Below are 24,178 nucleotides of genomic sequence, written 5' to 3' on the forward strand. Positions count from 1 at the left end.
AGGTCAGCTGCTCTAGAGGAAGTACCTGCTCTGTATGGATCCTGTCCCTCTGAAGATCCTCCTCTGAAAAACCAAGCAGGGCAGGCGAAGGCATCATAATCCACACTATACCACTGGCCCTCCAGCATCCTAGTGCATACACTTGTCATCCTCCTCAACATATAGGGTGGCATAGAACTGAGCTACCACCTCTGTGTTCCAGTCGTGCTGGAACTCCATAATCTCATAAACCCCTGTATGCTCACAAATGGCAATAGCATGATCAATGGAGGCCTTCTGCAAATCTCTAATATACTGCCAGTCAATCCACTGAGATCTAGCTACCACTAGGGTTCCTAGTGAGAATCACACTAGAGTAGAAGTCCATGTGAAAGGCTGTCTAGAAGCGGTGATCATACTGAACCTTAGGTAAGCCTCTCGGATCTACCCTTCTCTCATCTCTGGCTTTCCTGGTCATGCCCTTTCCCCTATAGTCAACTCTAGAAACATAAGAGGGCACATTAGGCAGACGTGTCTCGAGAAGACCATAATGCATACCCTAACTAGGTTGGTGCTGAAATGGAGGTACTGGCTCCTCCTCCTCAATCTCCTGCTCCTCATCTGAGCTGTCACCTTCTGAGCCTCAGTCAGTGCTCTTCCTCTTTCTATCTTCTCTAGACTCCACTCTAAACACATCAGTATCAGTGTCAAAAGAAGAGCTCCCTGATCCCTCTACATATTGAGGTGCTATACTAGAGGCAGCTCTGGTAGACCTCCTGCTGGTCGGCTCGAATCTAGGATGCATTTCCTATCTTGACTTCTTGTATTTTTCTAGTGCTAGATCATGCCTATGCTTGGACCTAGGCTCCTGTCATCCACTCATGGCTTGTTGTCCTATATCCAAAGATTTGCAAGGAATTTTAGATCCATTCCTCAAACGATAGCTTATTTTAGTTGAAATATAGAAATAAGAATAATTATCCTATGCTTTGTAATCAACTTAACCAAACTAGGTCAAAAGGTTCACAAAACACAATAGACAATTAAACTTAGTCCTAAGAATCAACCATTGAGAAGATTGAAACAAGGGAGCAAAACCTTGCTCTGCTGTCCCGTACCAGGACACGTCTGGTATGAGTGGATAGCAACCCTAACCAGGGTCCTTCACTCAATCTTCAACCAATCCAATCCAAACTCTGGGCAATGCTTCTAGACAGGTAATGTACCATCTCTACCAAAGGGATTACAAAATCATGCCCTAATCACTTAGATCAGATGAGGTCCAGGATTAGGGTACCTTGAGAGATTGAATGAGGATGTGATTGGAAATCCAAGTCCCGGAGCCTTCGATCTTGATGCAAATCTCCTCCGATCCAATCTCCCTCTCCCTTTCATGGTGGAAACCTAAAATCGCTAATGAAGATCAAGGAGAGGTGGCTGGGTTGGCTGGATGGAGGGAAAACTGATTTGGCCAAAGGGGTACCAGCTGTCTTATAGCCCTGCTCATACCGGACATGTCCGGTATGAATACCGAACATGTCCGGTATTTGCGGACTGGCAGTTCTTGTTCCAAATTTCATTCACTTAATTCCAATCCCCTTCTCTATCATTTCTTGATCTAGAAACATGTATAGCCCTTGATCCAGATATGATGTAATTACTTTTCTTATCCAAATGCCATGAGTAACAATTCTCTTTTCCAAATATTTGGCATATATGGATTTAGATTACTTGAGAGAGATATTGTGAGACATAGTAGATTGTGGACTTAAGAAAGCCATGTCATGTGTGATTAGCCAATTAAACAATCAAGGAGAGCTATAATCACCACATGACAAGGCTAGGTCACAAAGACCAAGATTCAAATAGTTTTTCAAATTCACACCACCTACACATGCTAGTTATGGGTTTTGAAAAACATCTCTCCTATGTCATACATGTAACGTCCCGCCTCTACAAGGCCTGGGCCCGCTTACATCTGGCTTGCTTTTCTAGGACATAGACTACCCTCATAGACCCACACAAGTCTTTTCTACGCACTTTGTCCTCACTCATGTGCACCCGGGAAGGACTTCCCGGTCGGTCACCTATCCTAAAATTGCTCTAGACCAAGCACACTTAACCTCAGAGTTCTTTAGAGATGGGCTTCCTAGAAAAGAAGTTGCAACTTGTTGGTATGAGTATCCTATTAATCCTATTAAGCTCTGGGCCAGGATGTTACATCCTCACCCCCTTAAGAGACCGACGTCCTCATCGGTCAATCCCAAGCCAGGAACATCCCCTCTTGGCTACATCCATGTGTCCTAGTGCCAGCGCATGTGCCATGATGTGTGACCACTCTAGGACCACTCCAGCCATGCGCACCATGCCTACACAACTACTGACACACACGCCTATGAAACCACGAGAGTCGGCTCTGATAGCTGTAATGGAACCGCCCAATTTATACAAGATCAAGTACGGCTGTCCCCACTAACACATTGACACGCACATACTTTCACTTATATAAACCTGGTAGTCCACCGAGTGTCCCAAAAGACCTCGGTAAATCAATATCACAACCAAGATCGCATGATTAAGCAAATACACATCACATACGCAGAGTTGCAGCGAAAAATAATATTATAAATGGGTTCACAAATAATAGTAAAAGTTTGGGTTTCAAAACCAATTCTTGAAAACAACATAGCTTTCAATTGATTATATTAATATAAGTTCCAAATACATTGCTAGCATAAGTGACATCCTTAGACAAAAGCATATAGATGAGAAGTAAATATAGAATCACCGAGCCCACTGGTGGTTAGCCACCATCCTCAACAGGCCGAGAACTTCACCTGCAATAAGGTGGGATAAACCCTGAGTACTTGAATGTACTCAGCTAGACTTACCCATCATAAACCTAGAAATAAAGTGACACCAAGGATTATGCAAGGCTTTATCAGTGGATCTAGCTGGACAACCTTTTTGCATAAAAGCTTGAGTAACCATTAGCATTAATCACCTATACTAGCAGTGACTTTTAGCCATTACCTACCATCTATATTAGCACCTATACTAATCAATCACTTGATTAAGTTGCAAACAATAATAACCATATCAGGTATTTCATGGCTCATTATCATTATCATCATCATCCTTTAACCATATCTTTAAATTTAGTGAATCTACGTTGCCGCTGCTCAGTCAAGTTCTCACTATCCGGGAGAGATGGCGATTCGAATCGATTCCTATCCAGCTGGAGGGGTACTCCTAACACAAACCTTGCTTTCTCTATCAGGGTCGTAAACAAGTCACCTTTGGTACAATTCAGGAGTCACGGGTCTGATCAGTGCCGCAAAACTAGAGAACCACTCTAGCCATGAGTGCTCAGTGACTTAACCCGCCCTTGGGCTTATGCCAATGGTTCTCCACACATCCTTACTGCCATCCTAGATTGTGACCAACTGCTCATGTCCCTAGCCTGAATCAAGCTACTAGGCTTTGTAGTCGGAACGACTTATCTGGCCAGCTAAGTGTTAGGCTGTGTTCAACATAACATGAGGACTTACAACGTATCAGTCCTTAAATGACATAGACAGGGGATAGATTCACACCCAAGACCTCCATGCCTTGTTGCTACACTACTGTCATCCCATCCGGTCTCTTTTCATTATTAACACATGGTTCTTTTTCATGATAGCAAATATAGCCAACCATGACCAGAGCTCATCCTACATCTCACAGGTGACAGGAAATCACCCGACTTCTACCGGTCTAAGCATAGCTAAGCATCATTCGATCCTAGACTTAATTAGGATTCATAGGATTTTATCTGGATAAGGTAAGGCATATAATACAACAATTGGTTCCAACCAATTCCTATACTTAATGCATCATCAACAATAAAAGATACTCAAGATATTTGTAAAAACATGGGAGACTTAGAATGCTTCGGGGCTTGCCTGGAATCCAACACTAGGTTAGTGTTTGTTAGACGACACTCGCTAAGTCCTTCCATCTTCAGGATAGGTTCACCATGCACCGTCTTCGGGTTGGGTTCCACCATCTCATCCGGCACAGTGGTTCATCTAGCAGTACCTAATTGAGATGCACGATGCAAGTGCATGAATGTGAAGAATGGTAATATGAGAGGCATCACATAATAGCATTCAAGGCAAACATAAGACCATGCAAGACATAGACACCTAGAGTTATTTCACTAAACATCACACAACCTATTATAACGGGATAGGTAAACATATTAGGCATAGTACATAAGTGAACTTAAGTTCAGACATTGCACACATGCATTAATCAAGAACTAACCAACATGTTTAGCCAAAATAAGAGCAAGCTAAGGCAATCACCTAGCACATGTATAGAAATCTAGACAGCAGCACAGATAACACTTGTTTCACCCATAACTAGAGATCCAAACATCCAAAGAAGGTGATCCTAGACTTTCTGGAAAGATAATGAAATTTCCTACAACATTGTTATTATCACCAAAAGCTAATTCCAAAGCTAACTGGGTCAAACATGCCAATGTTTCAGATCTGCACCGAACTAGGACATAAAAGTAGTAGTAGTAGTTTCAAAATGGCATAACTGGAGTCACAAACATCAAATAAGCATGAACCTTAGCTTTATAGAAAGATTATTAAATTATCTAAAACATGTTTATTATCATCACAAAGTGATTCCACCACTAACAAGGTCAATCAAGCACAATTGAGCACCTCTGTCCAGACTTGGACAGATTCTGCCATGCAACTTCGCAAGCTTATAACTGGAGCTCTACAACACCAAACTTGATGATCTTTAACAATTTGGAAAGCTCATGAAAGGCACTACACTTGTTCTATTATCTCTAAGACATGATTCAAAGCATAGCTAAGTCAAACAAGACAATCATTCAGATCTTTACAGAGAGCATGCAAAATCTAACAATGAACTTACAAAATCTATAGCTCCTAAATTATCAGGCCTAGGTCCATGCAATTTGAACACAAGCAAGATTATGAAATTAGCTACAACTTTGGTATTCACTACAACCACAGCAAACATAATTTCCGCCACAAAATGATTGCACAAGCAAAACTGCAAATGCAGCCCAACAACAGTGGTACATAAAACTGATAGGAACTTCAGAGAAGCATAACTGGAGTTCTAGACCTCCAACAAACATGAACCATAACTTTTTTAAAATCTTAGGAAGTTACCTACAACTTTCTTATTCTAATATTAAGAATGATTCTATAGATAGAAGGATCAATTAATCCAATAATTGCATCTCTATCCAAAACATAGACAGAAACTGACATGTGATTTTAAACAGCTATAACTGGAGTTATACACGCCCAATAAATGTGGTTCTAGACTTTTTAGAATGCTTAGCAAATTCTAAACAACTTTGTTGTAAACACCTCAATCTAATTCTACTATTAAAAAGGCTCCACAGTAAGAACAAGGAAACCCTCTCTGGGTTTGGTCAGAAACAGCCACAGAGATTTAAGCAAGTATAACTCAAGATCTACTTAACCAAAAATCATGATATTTAGCTTTTTGAAAATCTTCATAAAAGTAATACAACTCATGTATTATCATAAAGTCATGATTCATAACTTAACTAAGCCAATTAATTCAAACATATAGGACTATTCAGAATAGGAGCAAAGCAATACAGGTAAATTGTTATTTTTATAGATCTTAAAGTATCAAGCCTAAAATATTGAAATTTTTACCAGACATCAAGAATGACCTTAGTAGCACTCCACAAAAAATTCACAATTATTTGAGCACAATAACTATAGTTATAAAAAAGTATTAAGAACCTAACTTCATAAATCTCTTTTACAGCAAAATATGTAAACTAAAACCTGCCACATTATAGATCTACTGCATAGAAAATTTTGCAAGGATTCCAAAAAGTCCACATTTGTTATTTTATGAGTTTTCTACTAATTACTACTGAATTTTCAAAGTTGATCATTCAAATCTGTAAAAACCAGAGAAAAAGAATTATAAATCTTGCATCGGGGTCCCTGCGGAAAAAATAAATCAAACATCAGTGAAGAGGTCCTACAGGCACTATTTAAATGAGTCTACGGTTTCTCACTTAGACCCCTGGACTTGCTCTAATTGTTGCACGTAGTCCTTCACCGGGGCAAAACAGAGGAGGCGGACAGGGAATCACCGGCGCCGGCTGGAGGAGGCTCGCCGGCGGCGAGGAGTGGCGACGGAGCACCAAGGGGCCCTCTCCCTCCCATGGGTAGCCGCGGCTCGCACCGCGGTGGCCCGATGCGGCTTGGCCACGCGTGCTGGCGATGATGGCCGGGCGGGCGCCGGCTGCAGCAGCACACGGCGGTGGAGGCAGCCAAGAAAGAGACGCGATGCGCACGGGGTGGCTCGAGGAACTCGAAGGCGAGGCTGGTTAGGACTGAGGAGCGTCGGAGGAGCGGAATCACGCGGAGCAAGGAGCTCAGCCAGCCCAGCCATGGCTTCCTGCTGCCGCCGTGCCTGGCTGAAGGAGGGGAATAGCAAGGGAGAAAGAGAGAATGCAGAGGAAGGGAGAGACAGCGGTGTCCATTTCACGTCTTTTGCACATGGCCGAGGCGAGCTGGTGGGCATGCAAGCAACTACGGCGAGCGAGTGCAACATGTGGCTGCAGCGCTGTGCACTGTGTCGGCCCTATTTCAAACTAAATGAATGGATTAAATACCACCTCAAAAATACAAGCTAAAACTCAAACTTCGTCCCTTCGTAACTCCAAATCTGTTTAGTTTTGGCATAAGAGGAACTAACCAATGTTGTAGAGTTACGCGAGATCTTCGACTTTGATTAAAGTGCCAAAGTCTAATTCGGTCTGGTTAGAGAGATACAAGGCTCCGAAGTGGGGTACACAAAACTAAAAATTCAGGTTTCAGTTAACTCAGACTAGAGTATTTTTGGACTCTGAAAACAGCAGCAGATTCAAAGTTTAAGCCTCGTTTTGACTTTCTTACAAGCTGATCTAGCTCTTAGTACAAAAACAAAGTTTGTTCTACTCCACTCAAACTTCAACTTTTGTTTAGGTTCCACTGCCATGCAAGCACTATAAGGCATAGTTCAAACCAAGTCAAAGTAGCGTCATGATAAAGCTTAAATTACACTTTTTGATCTATTGGAGCATTTTCTAGGCCACTTGCTCAACATGAACCCTTCATAACTTTTGTTCATGAGTGTAAGTAGAGTTGTTTGATCAAGGTTGCAATGTTTGTTTGTCATCACATGTTCTCATTCACCTAATAAAGCAATTTAGGAGAGAACATAACTTGTCATTTCATGTGACTTCTTGATTCCAAACTTCATGAAACTTTTCCAATCATCCATGTGGGTGGAAATTGATGTGAGGAACATGAAAGAAGCACCTTCAACATTACTTAGGTGTATATCTGAAAAGGGCCAATAAGCAAGCAAAGGTGTGTTGCCCAAGTTTAAGTTGGAGCTCACTCTTGTAGATTTGATCTTAACACCTTCATCACCACTTAACATGTCATGTTTAAGTTCAAACCCATTGCTTAATAGGTGACAAATACCTGGGGTGTTACAAGCCCTCCCCCCTTAAAGGAATCACGTCCCGAGATTCAGGACGAAAGACTCTAATGGAAGAGAGACATGTTACTAGTTTCCAATATCAGCGATAGCTTTAGGCTACATAGCTTCAAGCATCAGAGGGGCCAAAATTGGTCGAGATAACTTTCTATACTTGTTCTTTGTAGTAAATTTTTGTTAAAAGGATTTTGTTCATTGGCTTCCATAAAGCATAGTTACATTGGGATGAATCCAAGATAGCACTGTCCTGCGTACTTTGTCTTCAATGTACGAAGAGTGATTCAAGCGTAGACTAACTACTTGTAACATCTACTTCCCTAGTGGATATAGCATAGACCTTATGGACTTTGCACTAGACCATAGTCTGTTGACTGATATTCCTTACAACGGTGCTATATTTGTTCCCAAGGTTGAAAAGTAGTTCTCTACTAAAGTGGCTTGAGCACAACTTTCCATAAAGGATGTGATCATAGATGGGGTAAACATCCTTTGAGTGTATGAGAAGCTAGTTAACCAATATCCAAGCTGGTTGTAGCGGTGCAATCACTTAGATGTCAACTGATGGAAAGTTACTATCGATGTTTGACCACCGATAGCCTGCCATGGGGGTCCCCGAGGCAGTATGTTCAGGCTTCAACGTATGCAGAACTCGAAGGTTAACGCAAGAGACAGTCGATTTATCTAGGTTCAGACCCTCGATCTTTGATTGAGTAATAGCCCTACGTCCAGTCGGTGTTAGCCTTTGCGTTGGATTGATTGTCCAGTGTTGTGTTGTACAATTGTTCTCTAAACTCCCGATCCAAGGAGCCCTGCCCTCCTTTATATAGTTAGGAGGCCAAAGTCCTAGTCGGTTTATAATGAGAGTTCCTAGTAGGATTACAAAGTAATACTACTACTAAGATTACAGAGAAAGAATCCTAGTTAGACTAGTTCTCCCTTTCGTGTGGGGTATCCCACCACCGATAGCCTGCCATGGGGGTCCCCAGGGCAGTATGTTTGGGCTTCAGCGTATGCAGAACTCGATGGTTAACGCAAGAGATAGTCGATTTATCCTAGTTCGGACCCTCGATCTTTGATCGAGTAATAGCCCTATGTCCAGTCAGCATTAGCCTTTGCGTTGGATTAATTATCCAGTGTTGTGTTGTACAATTATTCTCTGAACTCCTGATCCAAGGAGCCCTGCCCTCCTTTATATAGTTAGGAGGCCAAAGTCCTAGTCAGTTTACAATAAGAGTTCCTAGTAGGATTACAAAGTAATACTACTACTAAGATTATAGGGAAAGAATCCTAGTTAGACTAGTTCTCCCTTCCGTGTGGGGTATCCCTTGGGTCCCGCACCGACAAACCCCCGAGCACTTCATGGTTGAGTTCTAGAAGCCTCGTCTTGTTCCTTCAGGTCTTGCCGAGCAAGAACAAGCATCATCCGAGTGCTTTCTTGAGCAAAACCGTGTAGCGCTTCATGAGATCTTCGCGTGGTGTGTACCTTTTTGAAGAAAAAGTACTCCCATTTGGATGTAGCCCTCGAGCCTCTTGCTATTTGGCACAAGGAGCTTGAGGGCCTTTTCTTGAAATTGCCTTGATTCTTCATCGAAGGGCTCCCGAGCGTGTATCCGGGTTCTTTGTCGAGAAGAGCTCGGACATTGCTATTTCTAGGTTCTTTTCGTCGTGTGGCCTTGAAATCGTCTATCTTGAAGAAGTCTTCTGAGTGATGTGCGCTTTTTTGAATAAAAAAGTGCACTCACTGAGTGTAGCCCCTGAGCCTCTTGCTATTTGGAACAAAAAGTTGGAGGGTCTTGAATCTTTATGCTGTTTGAAAATTCCTGTTTGAGTGTAGCCCCCGAGCCTCTTGCTAGGGTCTTGACTTTGAGTTGTTCAACAAATTGAAAACTTCCCCTGTTGCAGCCCCCGAGCATTGTTCAAAAAGAGCTCGGATACAGGATCTTGACATATTCTCTGGTAGTCTGCTGTTGTCAGATGTAGAGTCTGCTGTTGTCAGGTGTAGTTGTATGGTGGTGGTTGAGTGTAAATGCCTTTTGTTCACGGGTTGTACTGTGTTGGTATATTCTCCTGAATATGCTTGTTGTTAAGTACTGTTCCTTCATGCCTGAGTTCCCTTTCATTATTGAGTTCTATCTTTTCACTGTGTCCTTTGTTAGGCTTGTTCCATTGGTGCTCCTGGTCCATGTGCACCGCTCCTTCGGTCTATAAATAGCCTCCTAGAGTGCTGTTTTGATTCATTGAGCATTTTGTTGCTTGTTCTGAAGTCTCTATAGTCATGAATATGGTAGTTTGTGAGGTAGAGCAGCCCCTGGGTTTATTTTGCAGTTCTTGTGTGTCTTGCCATAGCTGGAGGGAGTCTTGTGATAGGGATTAGAGGTAGGCTAATCCCGCAGCAGCAATGTACCAGGATGTACGTGGTAGTAGTTGGAGGGAGTCTTATGATGTGGGCTTCGTTCCTTCATTTGGCAGTTCTGGGTTGATCCTCGTCGCTTGTCTTGAGACTGTCTGGTGTAGATCAACACCATATCCAGCATCACATCAGACTTGGGTAGATAGATGCCTGCCGGCCTTCTCTGCTCCATGTTGTCCTGCCGTTTTGCTGATTTCCGCCTTGGGTGCACTACGTCCGTCCTTTGAAGAAAATAGTGTAGTCGAGTGCGGTTTGTTCTACCGAGTAGCGATTTGGAACACATAGTCGTTCTAGAGCCTAGTTGTTTCTAGGTTCCTTTTTGCTACTTGCCTGTCGTGGTTTTGAGTTCGTTGGGCCTTGTAAGATGTGTAATCTTGTATCTTTTGAAGTCATTTGTAATAGAGAGAGTCTTGTCTTCTGAGTTGTCATTCTTTATTCTACTGATGTCCTGGTTGTCTATGAGATTCCCAAGTTCTTTATGTTAGAACCAGGTTGTTATGTTCCTTGTGAGGTAACCTCCCATTGCTTCATGGCTGATGAGTTCTTTTTGTAGCCATATGGTAACTCAGCCATTTTGCTGGATGGATAAGTCTAAAATCTGCCCGTTGAACTGTACCGTTGTGTGGATTTGTGCCTTCCGTCATTTTAGCTGTGTCAGTAAATGGACCGTTGTGTTCTCATGCCGCGTTAGAACGGGCCTAGTGGGCCACATTTTTATTGGTGTAAAATCTATTTAAAGGCCTTTGTCCTCCTTTTCTTTGGTACCCTGCCTTCGCCTTTTGCCTTGAAAAAACCCTAGCCTTTGCAACTCCACCGTCGCCATTGCCACCGCCATTTGAGCGTCGCTGTCTGAGCCTTCTCTTTCCCTAGTGCTTTTTTGCCTTCGTTGGTACATGGGTAGGAAGAAAGCCATGAGCAAGTCCCATGCAACCTTCGTGGATGAGGAGTCGTCTCTTTCCGTGATCGAGAACCAGGAGTCCATGGCCATGAGGGCTGCCCAGAAGTCTTGGTCGGCTTTGACAACGACTGAAGACCAGCTTCACGAGCTTGTTAGCGATGGTCTGATCTAGAGCAAGAACATTGTTGAATGGAGAGCTCTAGGTGAGCATCGGGTCCCTGCTCTAGGCCCTGGTGAGATTATTCTCTTCGTCTCCTTTATCCGTGCTGGACTTTGCCTTCCTGCTTCCGCCTTCCTTCATCAATTTCTCGATTATTTTGGGGTTAGTTTGAATCATCTTACTCCTAATGCCGTTCTCCATCTTTCTGTTTTTGTTCATCTCTGTGAAGCTTTCCTTGGAATTCCTCCTTCTCTTTCTCTCTTCTGTCACTTCTTTCGTCTGAAGCCTCAACCCCGCCGTGAAGAGACCAATGTTCTTGGCAGCTGTAGGATTTAGCTTCACCAGGGTCTTAAAAGCAAGTTCTTTGACTATGACCTAGTTGACTCTGTGAGGGATTAGCGTGCTGACTGGTTCTATGCCACCAATTTGATTCCTTCTCTCGCCGTTCATTCTAGATCTAGTCCCTTGGTTAATGACCGGTGGGAAAAGAACTCCCTGACATTGGACGAGCTCTAGGCGATCTAGCTATTCCTTGAGTGGATAAGCACTCTAAAGCAGCAGGGCTTGACCGGCTTCAGAATCATCTCGAGTTTTCTTCGCCGTCGTGTTCAGCCTCTGAACGAGCGAGAGAACTTTGGCTTCGAGTACTCTGGGGCTGAGGATCCTTCATGCATGATCCCTGCCCTTGAGTTGACCGACGAGGAGGTACTCGAGTGTCTTCAGAAGATGCTGAAAGGAGCAAGCATTATCCTACTTACCATCTCTGAGTTCTGTGCAAAGAACCCGCCTCTAGCTGTAAGTTGTTCTCTTTGTGTGGGTACTTTTTGTATTTCTTTTTGCTGTATCTATTTTCGCTTAATCTTCCTTGTCTTGTTGTCTTATTCTTTTCATAGGAATTTGGGCGTAACTTCGTTGACCCGGTTCCCCTTCACGACCTCCCTACCATTGTGGGGTCTGGGAGTAGTCTTGCTGGGGCTTCTTTAACTAGTAAGTCACAAACCGCCGTAATGCTTCCTGGTGTTTCTTTCGCAAACCCTGATGTATATGTAGAGTACGTTCCTCGTTCAGTTCCTCGAGCTACTCATAGCATCATCAAGAGGGGGTGAGTGGCTGGTTCTTCTTCTGGAGTGCCCATTGCTAAGAAAGCTCGCCAGTCGAGTACTTCTCTAGGTACTCAAGTTATAGCTAGCATGCTCTTAGGTGAGCACATTAATACGCTCTGACCTTCTATTGCTTGTTTTTGTCTTTAACTAATTACTTTTGTCCTTTTTCAGCTGGTGCTATGGTGGCCTTAGTTGAGACTGAGGAAGAAGAAGAAGATGATGCACCCCTTATCATGCAGCGGTGAGTTGTTTTCTTATTTTCCTGTACTTGAAACCTTCTTTTTGTTTTGACATTGGTCTTGATCTCTTTATAGTAAGAGGTCGTCCCCAGTTGTCTCAGGATTTGATATTTGTGGTACTGATCCAGAACCTGAGATCGTCAATGAAGGCAAGCCCCGGTTTATGCATAAAACCATTACCTTGTTACTTTGAAAAGTTTATCACCTATGTTACCTATTGCATTAAGTTGATTAATTCAAATGTTACCTACTTGATGCATTGCCTACCTTGTTAATTGTTTACCATCCTTGAAGATGATTTCATTTACAAAGGTGTAGAATGCTTAGTATGCTTTATGGTAGGCTTTCAAAGTAAAAGTTTCGATACACTCAAAGATGGCATTCTGGCCAAAGAAAGAAAGAAGATAGAATGAACTAGAGACTAGTCGGGTGACTTATCTTGAATGTTGGGTAATGTTGCCGACTATGTCGCTTAAAGGCCACTCATTGTGGATCTTCTGAATGAGACACTTTGTAGTACTGGTCACATACTCTGGTAAGCCTACTTCGGCTAATCCGATACTAAGACGAATGCCCACACACTAGGAGTGGAGAGATGGTGGGAGTAGCGTGTACCCTCGTGGCTAGAATGTGGCCGGATTGGAGGTGTGTTGTGCTCTCGGTGGCGTGGAGACGGCTTAGTATAGGAGGATCTGGTAGCAAGGTTGATATATGCAAGATTAAGTTCTACATATGTCGTGTGATAAGGAATCCCTAGCTGGGACTTGAATCAATTCGAATTGCCGGTGCTTCACGGATATGGAGACTCATTTCATTATAGAAGCAATGCAGGACTGGTGAATTACTAAAATTTGAAAAAAGGAATGGAATGAGAAGGATTGGAATATGGGATATGAACACTTAGTATGAGATAATGAACCAAGAAGACTTAAGGGAAAAACTTGAAAATAGGATCAAGAATAGTAAGCTTTTAGCAAAGAACTTTTGAATCTTGCTACATCCTTACCTTACCCCAACACCTGCATCTCTAAAGTCTTTCACCCCCTTTTACGTTGGGTCAGTCTTGTTGAGTACTTTTGTACTCAGGGTTTGTTAACCCTTGTTGTAGGTGAGTCGCATGCGTAGGCTTGTTTTGGTCCCTGCTGCATGTCAGTGTTTGAAGTCGATGACGATGAGGAATGATGAATGGCCTTTGGACAAGGCACTAGTTTGTATGAAAAATAAGGTTAATGTAATATTATCCTACTACTATGGTTGTATGACACTTATGGTTTTGTAAGTTTGAAACAACTGGTTTGTAATAATAAAACTTAAATCTTTAGCTTTATAATCTCTGATATGTATATTGAAAACTGTTGTAATCTACAATGTCTATGATTGGGATCCTGTTTAGAAAAGATTCATGGATGATTCTGGTTTCCCGAGGACACCTGATAGACCTGTTAAGTTGTTGGGAACTTGTGTACGCTATCAGAGGTCTGTTGAGACAACAATAGATGCACGTGGGCCCAATTTCTTAGGAGGTTCTGCCATAGTAGCCGTCTAAGGTCCTCTACATTCAAAGTGATTCACTTCAAATTCCATCTTGTAACTGTCCCCCATTCATCCCGCAGCTATTTAACACCAGGTTTCCTTTAAATCGTCCTTGTTCCAACTTCAAACCAATTCAAATTATAGCTACAAACTAAGCCACTAGACCCATAGAGTAGCCATCGCCATGAGCTCCATTGGAGATCCTGATGCCCAGTTTTCCACTTTCAAACACCACGTCAAGTCAAGAACGACGTTGAATAAACTCTTCACACTCAATGATCCATCTGGCAGGAGTGGCATTGAAGCATCATTCTCTATGACCTAGGAATGCATGATGACCAAGACCCTCAAAGCCAGTGGTCACTAGCAGTTGGTGTACCTCCTGTATGAAGGAAGCAGTGCCACCAGGATCTTGAAGGCGAATCAAGCGGTGGGCATCCCTGGTGACCAGGAAGGTGTTCGTGATGTCCTCCATGGCTTGATGAGGACATTCATGCAGCTGCAACAACTCAACCTCACTGACTAGCAGTGGGAGGACATCCTTCCTGAGCACAAGGTTCATGAACACATGGCCCTAGCGCGTGAGGCCTGCTGGGATGGCTGCATCGCCCATGTGATGCTTGAGCTTTGGGTCGATGAACAACTCAAGTTCATCACATCCAAGGCACTCTTGATGCTCTATACGGAGGTGGAGGTGATGCCAACGGGGTGTCAAGACTGCAGCATTTGCCTAGAGGATGAAATGTCTAATCCTACGCCCGCCATGCTATGGAAGTGCCCAGCTACAGCCACGCATTCCACCGCAAGTGCATCACCAAGTGGTTCTACCGGTGATCCACCTAACCGATGTGCCGATGAGATTTGTCTATGTATCTTGACCTGGCAGTGTAGAGATTCCTCTCGCACTTCACCGAAGAAGATTATTGATTAAGCTCATTGTTTTTTGTTGTATAAAATACTTATTATGCATCATACCTCTCTATATATATTTGGTCAAAATTCAGAATCTTTGAGTAAATCTCCGCCCTATCGCTCTAACCGTCACGATATTGTCCGCAACTTCGCTTGTTTTCCTTCCTTCCTGGAGCTCTCCCATTGCCTCTATAGATCTAAACCGCAAGGAATGTGCGGTTGCCTTCTCTTACATGTGCTCAACACATAAAATACATGACTTTGTGCCATTAGGCCAGACACCCAAGGCAATAAAAAAACAAACATAAACCAACTAAGGAAACTTCATCCACTATAGCATCTTCACCATTCGAGGTTTTCAAAAAAATGGCAGGTGAACTTTCTTGTTTGTTTAGTAACATTTCAACACCAATGGCTTTCTGTCCTGCATTAGATTAAGGTCAAACTTGCTCCTCGGTTCAAGGTTCTGGCAAGTTTAACAAAGTTTGACACAGACATGCAAATAACACAATATATATTAGCAAGGGTTCATACTACATGAGCTCAACACATACACTACATGACTTCGTGCTATCCCACAGATTAAAGCCAGTCATGGCTACTACAACTACTGATATAGGACAATGAACAGTACCCTAAGCACACAAAATCTCAATGTCGTCAAATCGGTTTGGTCTTGTTGAGATAGTTGAGGTCATAAGGACTTCCGATCAAGTTGAGACGATGAACCATCTTGAAAATGACGCAGTCTCCACTGGTGTCGACACTGTAGTCAGAGAGCCGATGGGCATCCACAATAGTGCTGCAAAGCACAAAGATTTCTCTAGAATCATGGTCTTCAACAACTCTAGTAATGTGTTGCTGCCCAACAACCGCACGAACAATAGCTTCAATGATTAGGCATCGCGTAGCTCGGTTATGTACATGACGCCCCCAAGTCACCAGCTACATGTTCTATTCTCCTGGCTCCACATGTTGTTGCCAAAACACATCGTTTGTTGTAGAGTACACATCCGTGGTATGGTAACTAGTTGCCATCTATAAACATGATTTTGGTTAGAACAAATGACAATCGAGGGAAGGGGAAGCAATGAGGTTAGCAGAAACAATAATAAGTTCATAAAAATAGTATGGTTTGATATGAAGCACATTATCTTTATCTAAATCCTAAAACCATCGGGGAATGCAATTGGGAAAATGCAAATAGGTGAGGGAAGTGGGGAGCAAGCAGATTGATGCAATGCTATCGGATGAGGGAAGGGGGATGCTCTTTCATATAGACCTTGCATGGTTGACGAGAGTGAAGTGAATGAGGTAGGAAAGCTGGACACAAGAAGCAATCAAGAAAAGGAGCTTTTGACCACCATGACACGCTTGAGACTTGAATGCCTGGTGTGGTTGTGATGGGACTTTTCTGTACTTATTTGACTCTAATCCAAGTAGTCACAACAGTCGAGGGGCATACTGGTTGCTACGACATTCAAAATTGATGACCCTTTATACTTGTGTCCTACGAGATCAAATATACTATGGCTAAACTTTCTTGCGTTTGTAGTAAAATTCAACAACTATGTCTCATCTGTTATGCAGTAGATCTAGGCGATACTTGTTGAGATGAACTCCTCACTGCATGGTTCTTGCAAGTTCAACAAATTTTATCAAAGACTACTAATATGTGTTTGATTCTTGCAAGATCAAAGCCCTTATGACTACTAGTACTACTGATACATGTTTGGTTCAACAAGCACAAAGCAACCCTTGCGCGGTTGTGAGGAGTGAATTGAATGCATGAGGAAAGCCTCTGCAATTATTTCACTCCAACCATTCATAGCAGTCGAGGGGCAGACTAAAGAGTGAAGACGAGTTGCTCTTGCTTTGGTAAGCAATTTCTCTTGCTTGGTTTTGCAGAGCAGCAGCTAGCTAGAGATGGCTACATGGTTTCATAGGTCTTGATCGTCTACATTTGCTCGGCTGTGGTTGAAGATGCCACTTCAAATCCAACTACCTTACTAGTACTTCATGCATGCAGCCACAGCCATTGCAGCTATTCTTTATAGCACAGCCAATGTGGCAAAAGTTCTAGTCACAGCTCAGTAGCAGAGTAAAATGTCTAGGCTGGTCAAATTTACACGACTCAGACTATGAGGCATGCATATGATTTACAACAATACTGTACTTCTCTGTATATATTTGGTCAATAGAGTTTAACCCACCAAATGTAAAGTTCAACAAAAGTCCATTTAAATGGATATTATTACAACAAGATAAACTAAAGAACATCACAATTGTCTCCAATGAACATTGAAAACACAAATCAAAACATCAGTGTTATGAGGTTCTTGAACATCACACCTATTTTAGAAACAAAGAACAAGGGCATATCTCTAATGACATAGATATTAAACGTTAACATCACCTAACCAAGTTTCTACTACTTAGTTGAAAGGAACTGCATGAACTCCACCAATCTCTGGATCATTCGGACGGATTGTAAGATAACAGATATGATGAGAAAATACTTCTACACCATGAAACTCATAGCGGTATGAATGCAAAGTCTGGAGATCTACATTTGAATGAACCATAACAAACATATAGGGTCCTAGATGATCTTCAGCAAGATGGTAGTTTTGATAGCCAAGAACTTGATGAACAATTACAGAAGCAATGTAACACCTACTGTAAAAGTTAGAATGCACTACAAGCACTACAACCCTTCTTTGTAGGCCATGGCAAACACGAAGCTTGCAAAAGACAGCGATATACATACATGTCCCAAGAATGATCATAGTTATCCATGATCTGTGTAAAAAAGAAAAAAAAATGCAAAAAAATGAAGAACAAAGATGCCTAGTAGTAGGGTGGAGGGCAAAAGCTTTGGGATGGAACTAAAATAGGAGCTCTAAAGATCCTTCCTCTCACCCCTTGTCTCTGTTGTTATATAGTTCATGGGTCGTGGACCACCCCACAACCCACGCACATGTGGCTATGCACCCATGACCCCACATATACATCGCAAGAGTTGACACGATCTGTATTTTGTTGTTTCATCAAAACTATGATCCGGCCTGTCAAGGTTTCTTTAGTATCGGACTGTCTTAAGCCCTGTTTGGATGGACTGCGACTAGTTAGCCATGGCTAAAAAATAGCCAACTAAAAATCAACCAATTAGTTGTGTTATTAGTCCATACCTATTTGTATCCTGAACTAATTGTTGGGTTCTATAGATTAGAACTAGTTGTTAGCCCCTGGTAGTCGGGTTCTATTGACAAGTTGGATGGCCCCTGTATTTTATAGTGATCCGGATCATCTATATTTTGTAGGGTCGGACTGTCTTAGGGTCCAAAAAATTTCAACGTCTATACACCCACATCCTCCGATCAGAAAGGGCAAACACGGTTAGTATATATAACCAGTTACCAAATGACCAAATTAAAGGACCTAAGCTACACCACGCTCAATAGAGTTTAACCGACCTAATACAAAGTTCCACAAAAGTTAACATAGACATGCATGCAAATAAGACTTCACATATGGTCATCTCATAGACCAAACCTCGCCATGACTTGTACTACTAATACATCCCATAGATCAAGGGTCAAGGTGGGTGTGTAGGATGTTGTCATCCACATTCACCTTCTCTAAGACGGCGTTGGCGACCAGCTCGAGGTTCACGAACAATGGGGACATACTCGAGCGATGGAAAGTACAGCAACATCTACGACTCCAGTGAGGAGGTGGATGATCTAAAGTACTGGCGAGTTAGCGAATCGCAAGAGCGCTAGCCAGGAGGAGGATGCTTTTTTTCTCTTTACAAACTCAAAGCACCTTAGAATCCATGACTACTTTTTCTAGGGTGAATAATCCATGGGGATATCATTTGAATAACCCATGGAGGGTTTTCCATCCCTAGGCATGCCTTCAACCTTGCTTTCGAATTATAGTCCTTAGTTCAAATAGCGCAGATGCAGTCACACACACACACACACAAAAATCGCCAGTTGTAGCGCAATAAGCTACAGCGAGCAAGTTTTTTTTTCCTTTTTTTGGTAATTTTTAGGTGTCAAATTCATGGATCTTTTAATTGTTTATTATCATCCTCTTTTAGTATGTTTATTTATATTATGAAAAAACCAAAAAGGCAACAACTAACTCATCGAATATATAAACTGGTGCACAAGGGAAAATGAAAAGACAGATATTAGGTAAGTACAACATTTTGTCATAATCATTTCCTATTAAAACATGGAATAAATTCTGGTCTCTGCTAAGTAGATGGGGCGGTCTGCCCGCCCAAAAATTTGATTTCGCACCGCGCCAAGTAGTCCCACCAACACGCACCAAAAATTAGATGTCTCTCTTTTGCCCTTAGCACGGAAAATAGTTTTACCACACCATTGATTTTAGACAAGGGCATTTGTGGTAATGTGATGGCCACATAAAAGCGCAAATAGTCATCGTCTCCGCCTCCATCTTCATTCTCCGACCACACCGTCTCTCCTCTAGCTCCAAATCCTAGTCCCATGGCCTCCCTCTCCACTCTCCATCCACCCCGCTCTGGACCCTAGGCGCCATCGGAACAGCAGCTTGACTCCCTCTTCGCTCTCTAGCCACACCCTCTCCCATACATTTCTAAACCCTAGCCAGAGCCAGATCCCCTTCAATTCATCGACAGCTAGTTGATCAGCTGATGGTGGAAGGACTACCTCGATGATGGTACAGGCCAAATCTGGATCCCCTACCTAGCTCGGCACATGTCATGACCAACTAGATCTGATCCCTACCCAGAGCCAGATCTGGTACCCCTTCATCAATGCCGGCCGCACCAACTCTATGACCACAATGACAGGATGGCGGTGCCAACAACAAAGCAAAGCCAGGGAATAGGGAAGAAGAGGTATCCAAATTCCTTTAATGATGTGTGCTCTACTGTAGTGGCTGAACCAAGGATATGTAGATAGCGATGGGGTTATATATTTCCTATAGTTGAGTGTAGCTGACATGTGCTTTATTAGACTAATGACTTCCAAGTAAGCTTTAGTTACTAGTTAGGCACTTATTTGCATACTCTTCTCTATTGTGTTGACATTCCATAAAAGCTTTCATTAATAAATGCCTTTGTAATCTAGATGAACAACCACTAACTGCATATGAACGAGCACGGGATGCAAAAATCATAAGGAATCATAAAAAGATGGAAGAACTTGGAATATGTGTGGGCCTAAAACCTATGTCTCCAAAGGCAAAAAAGTTAAGCACAAAGGGTAGACACGGTGAAGATTTGGAATATATCCCCAAACTAGGCGAGGTAGTTGAGGGATTTGATGATACAGAAGAAACAGATTCAGATTTAGAAGATGAGCCAGTGCCCCTATCAATTGAGGTGCTTGTTCTATCTTGTATTTGGTTCGGAGGGGGTGGGGGTAGGTAGCCATGCCATGCTTTACTATTTGGATAGCAATGGAATTTGTACATGCTTGCTGCTTAAGTTTGTATCTCCAATTTTAGTGTCTAGGTCGAAGAAGCCATAGAGAAGGCTCTACTAGTAGGACAATAGGCAGCACTGTCATAAGTCCTAGGTGAAGGCCCTCCAAGCGAGTGAGGTCAACACCACCAGAACGGGCTACTCATGGAGTTTGTACTCCGAGGTCTACCACTAGAAAAAGGGTGGAGGTAGCCATAGTAGGTGAACATAATTCTCCATCACGATAGACACCCTGGACCTAGGGATCAATTCCAAGTTCATGAATTGACTAGAGACACTAGTCGGGATGGCATCCTACCTAGCCCTGAGAGAGACTCCTCATGGCTAGATGATTATAGCCCTACTGAAGAGGAGCCCTCTCAGCAAACTCCTGTCTCCCCCACCTGCAGAACAATGAAATTTGCCAAGGTTCATATTACCTTATAGATGTCTATCAATCAATTTCCACTAGCTATTTGATATCCATGTAACTTTCCTAACAATCTGAATATATGAAAACTATATAGTACTATTGCTGGAAAGAGCGAGGAAGCCGAGGCCTTAAACTCGTGGAATTATGCTTGACAAAATGAGCAAATCACTAGGAGGATTGAGGATGCGCATCTCTATTGCTGAGGGGAATAGAAGGCCACATGATCTAGTGCAAGCTGCCAAGTTTGCCTTAGAGGTAGGTGTAGTAGTGTTGGCGGTCTTTACCGATCAAATCTGACTGCCAATTAAGACACAAAAAGAGGAGAAACAAGCAATCTTAAACACATATGCATTTACTATTAACCAAGCTCCACATGTATTTGGAGAACATTATTTTTGTAGGTCACAAACACAAATACATGGAATAATTCACTGAAAGGTGCTTTCCAACGCTGATTTGCGTAAAGGAACAAGGGAGACGCCTATCAAATCAATGCAACCAGGGCAAAGCACCATGGGGAAGCCATCCTGGTCCAGCCCATGGCCTACCACATGAAGGCAGTGGTGAGTGGCCATGGTCAAGGGGAGGCTGACCCCTAGGGGCTGCCGACCCTCTATCGACGCTGCTCAGCCACCCCTTGCTGTGGCAGTGGCATGGAACCATGCTATGGCGGTGGGAGCCGGGGACACACCAAGAGTAGCCTCCAGCACCACCTTGAGCACTTTATAAATAGAGGGGTACCCTCCTCTCTTAACACACAACACATTGAGCATCACCTCACACACCTCACTCACTCTTGTATCTTTTCCTTTTTAGTAGTAGCTGTAGAGCAAGGCAAAGCTACCTTGGAGAGGTTGGCTCCTTGGAAGAAGAGACCTTTTAGTATTTTAAGAGATATGAGTTCTTCCAAAGTCATGCTCTCATCTTACATTTATAGTCATACTTATGAACTAGAGTATAGTTGTTATGTAATAATCTTGATATATGAACTAGTGTATAGTTTGTGTGTCATGAGAATAGCATACACAACTTTATGCTTAACAATTCATATAACTTATATAATTGGGATTAGAGCAAAGTTGAGGTGGCGGTTCATCGTGCCGTTAGGTGGGCATCTATCGATCTGTAGGGTCGGAGACCTAGGGGGATTTGGGTAGTTTCTATATACACAAGCATGGTGGTTGGGTATGGAGAGATAGGTGAATGCATTGTCCCTTTCCATGGTTGAGGGGTAGGCAGCAGGTGGTGATAGCCTTGTCTGTCCCTTGTAAACCCCCATGTTCGACTAGGGTGTAGGAGTCTAAATTATCACATGAGGTTGATGGTAGACCAGTACTCGGTGGCCTCCTAACCTGCTTCACACTTAGCCCTAATACTAATTATGTAACTTGTATGATCATTAATAAATCTTTGTATGACTATACGAGACCAATGCCTGCTCGACTTAGATTATTCTTTTATTCTTTTTTCTATTTTATCCTTTGAGGAATCCCAAGTGTGTGTCCACTATCTTGAAATCACCGTATTTACCCCTGCTATAAACATTGTACTTTCAAGCATTATTATTCAAGTTCATTCCCATACTAGACTCTTAATCAATATATGCCTTCCTTTGGGAAAATATAAATAATGATACCCTGAATACTTTTGGGTGAAATGCTACAATGATAGCTCCTGTGTGCTTGCGGATAAATATCTAAAATTGTTAAGGAACTATTAAGGCTATTACTTAGTGGCATTGCTAATCATTAGTGATGACGCTAAGAAATACCAACAAGGCACTTCTGGAATCATTGCTAGGGATAAAAACTTAGTAACAATGCTTGGTCTTGCCTACCGACATTTCTGGCACAATTGCTGGGGATACAAACCTAGTAGCTACGCTAAGAAATGCCAACAAGTAGTCAGGCATGAAGTACCAATTTTGACGCATTGGAAACAATACAAGGGGCAGAGGCCCTGGCACCGTCTATTGCACAAGATTTGTGGATAGGCTAAATATATGTATGGGTATGCCCTCTTGACATTCAACTTTGCTTTGAGCAACTTTAATGGATTTACTTTTCATTCAGACTACTGTGTGTAGCGAAGGTTGTGCAGTTAACAGTGCTCACTCACCAACAAAAGAAGCTTATCGGAATGTAATGCAGTTTATGGTATGGCAGACGCGCTACAGGTTGAAGAAAAAATACTTCATTGGCATCCCTGCTGATCAGATTCATATGACCTCTCTTGTATCATCCATGAATGATGCACAGTGGTGTGAACTTGTCAAGGTTTGGTCTAGTGCTAAGAACAAGGTGTGTGAACCCATCAATTTCCTGTCTAGTCTTGCTATGGTCTACTTGTGCAATAGTCTAACACAAATGAATCTATAGGAAACATCTGAGAAGAACAAGCGAAATAGTGCAAAAGTGCAATACCACCAGGATACAGGATCTCACTCTTATGTTGTCTAGATGAAAAAAAAGTAAGTGACAATTGTGTTTTATTGTTACTCTTGCCTTTGTATAAATATAAATCAAAACTAATGTGCAATGTGAACAGTAGGAGAACAAGAGGTAGGTAGCAGAATATGATCAAGGACTTGAAGAAGAAAATGGTCCACCTGATGAAGATGTTAATGCTGTGGAAGCCTTGAAGGACTTCCATACCGGTAGCAAAAAGGGCCTGAGCAATGCTATAAGAGCAGGCAATTGTAAGTACCTTCTTTTGCTTCCCTTGAAATCTACTGAAGCCATTGCCATAAAAGAAGCAAACGTAGCAGGAGCCTAGTGTTATGGAAATCTACTAAAATCTACTTAAGCTTATGTAATCTCTATCAGCAGTAGGTTGAGGAAGACCTATGCATTACTTGTTATGAATCAATCTCTTGGGTTTTCAATTGAAGTCCTCTTACACTATCTGTAACCTAATGTTTTACATTTTGAATTTCACTAGGAAGCTATGGAAACTATGCAAGTAGAACCTATTGCTAATGGGCAGCAACCAATGACTAGTGCTAATGTTGTTTGTAAGGTCCTCTACATCTACCAGGGCAAGGCTCCCTCCTAGGGAAGTGGCAGCAACTTTTTTTTTGAAGAATGTTGGTATCCAGACTAGCTCCACCAGAACAAAGACATCGGCAGAGATAATGCTTTGGGAATAGCTTGCTAGCAAAATAGGAAAGTTCCGCTGTCCTTGTTAATCAAGTGGATGAACTGATGAGGAAAATAGAAAAGACTAAAAGGGAGCTTGAGGAATATAAGAAACAGCAACAGGACGATTACAACAATCTTCGTGAGTTATACACATGCTTCAGCTCTTCTGGTAACTCTCAGTCTTTAACTCCTCTAGCTTCATGCAGTGAACATTTGTGGTTTGATGTATGGGCTCATGTGCTAGTTTGATGTGTGGACTCGTATGCCGGTTTGATGTGGTGATACTCTAGTCAGTGGTTTGTTGCTGACGTGTGAAATGTTAATTGTTATTC

The 24,178-nt window shown here is 42.4% G+C and overlaps 1 protein-coding gene across 1 annotated transcript in view; it reads left to right on the forward strand.

Moving 5' to 3' along the window:
- The window catches only part of LOC136543896 (uncharacterized), a 150,784-nt gene extending 127,024 nt beyond the window's left edge, over nucleotides 1-23,760 (forward strand). The window contains exons 7-12 of the mRNA XM_066536221.1: nucleotides 11,635-11,817; nucleotides 11,916-12,009; nucleotides 12,297-12,366; nucleotides 12,440-12,523; nucleotides 22,793-23,006; nucleotides 23,647-23,760. Of these exons, the coding sequence (XP_066392318.1) occupies nucleotides 11,635-11,817; nucleotides 11,916-12,009; nucleotides 12,297-12,366; nucleotides 12,440-12,523; nucleotides 22,793-23,006; nucleotides 23,647-23,760 (759 nt within the window). The remainder of the gene's footprint in view (nucleotides 1-11,634; nucleotides 11,818-11,915; nucleotides 12,010-12,296; nucleotides 12,367-12,439; nucleotides 12,524-22,792; nucleotides 23,007-23,646) is intronic.
- The last annotated feature ends 418 nt before the right edge of the window (nucleotides 23,761-24,178 follow it).

The sequence above is a fragment of the Miscanthus floridulus genome, chromosome 3 (genome assembly GCF_019320115.1).
Source record: "Miscanthus floridulus cultivar M001 chromosome 3, ASM1932011v1, whole genome shotgun sequence".
Classification (NCBI taxonomy): Eukaryota; Viridiplantae; Streptophyta; class Magnoliopsida; order Poales; family Poaceae; genus Miscanthus; species Miscanthus floridulus.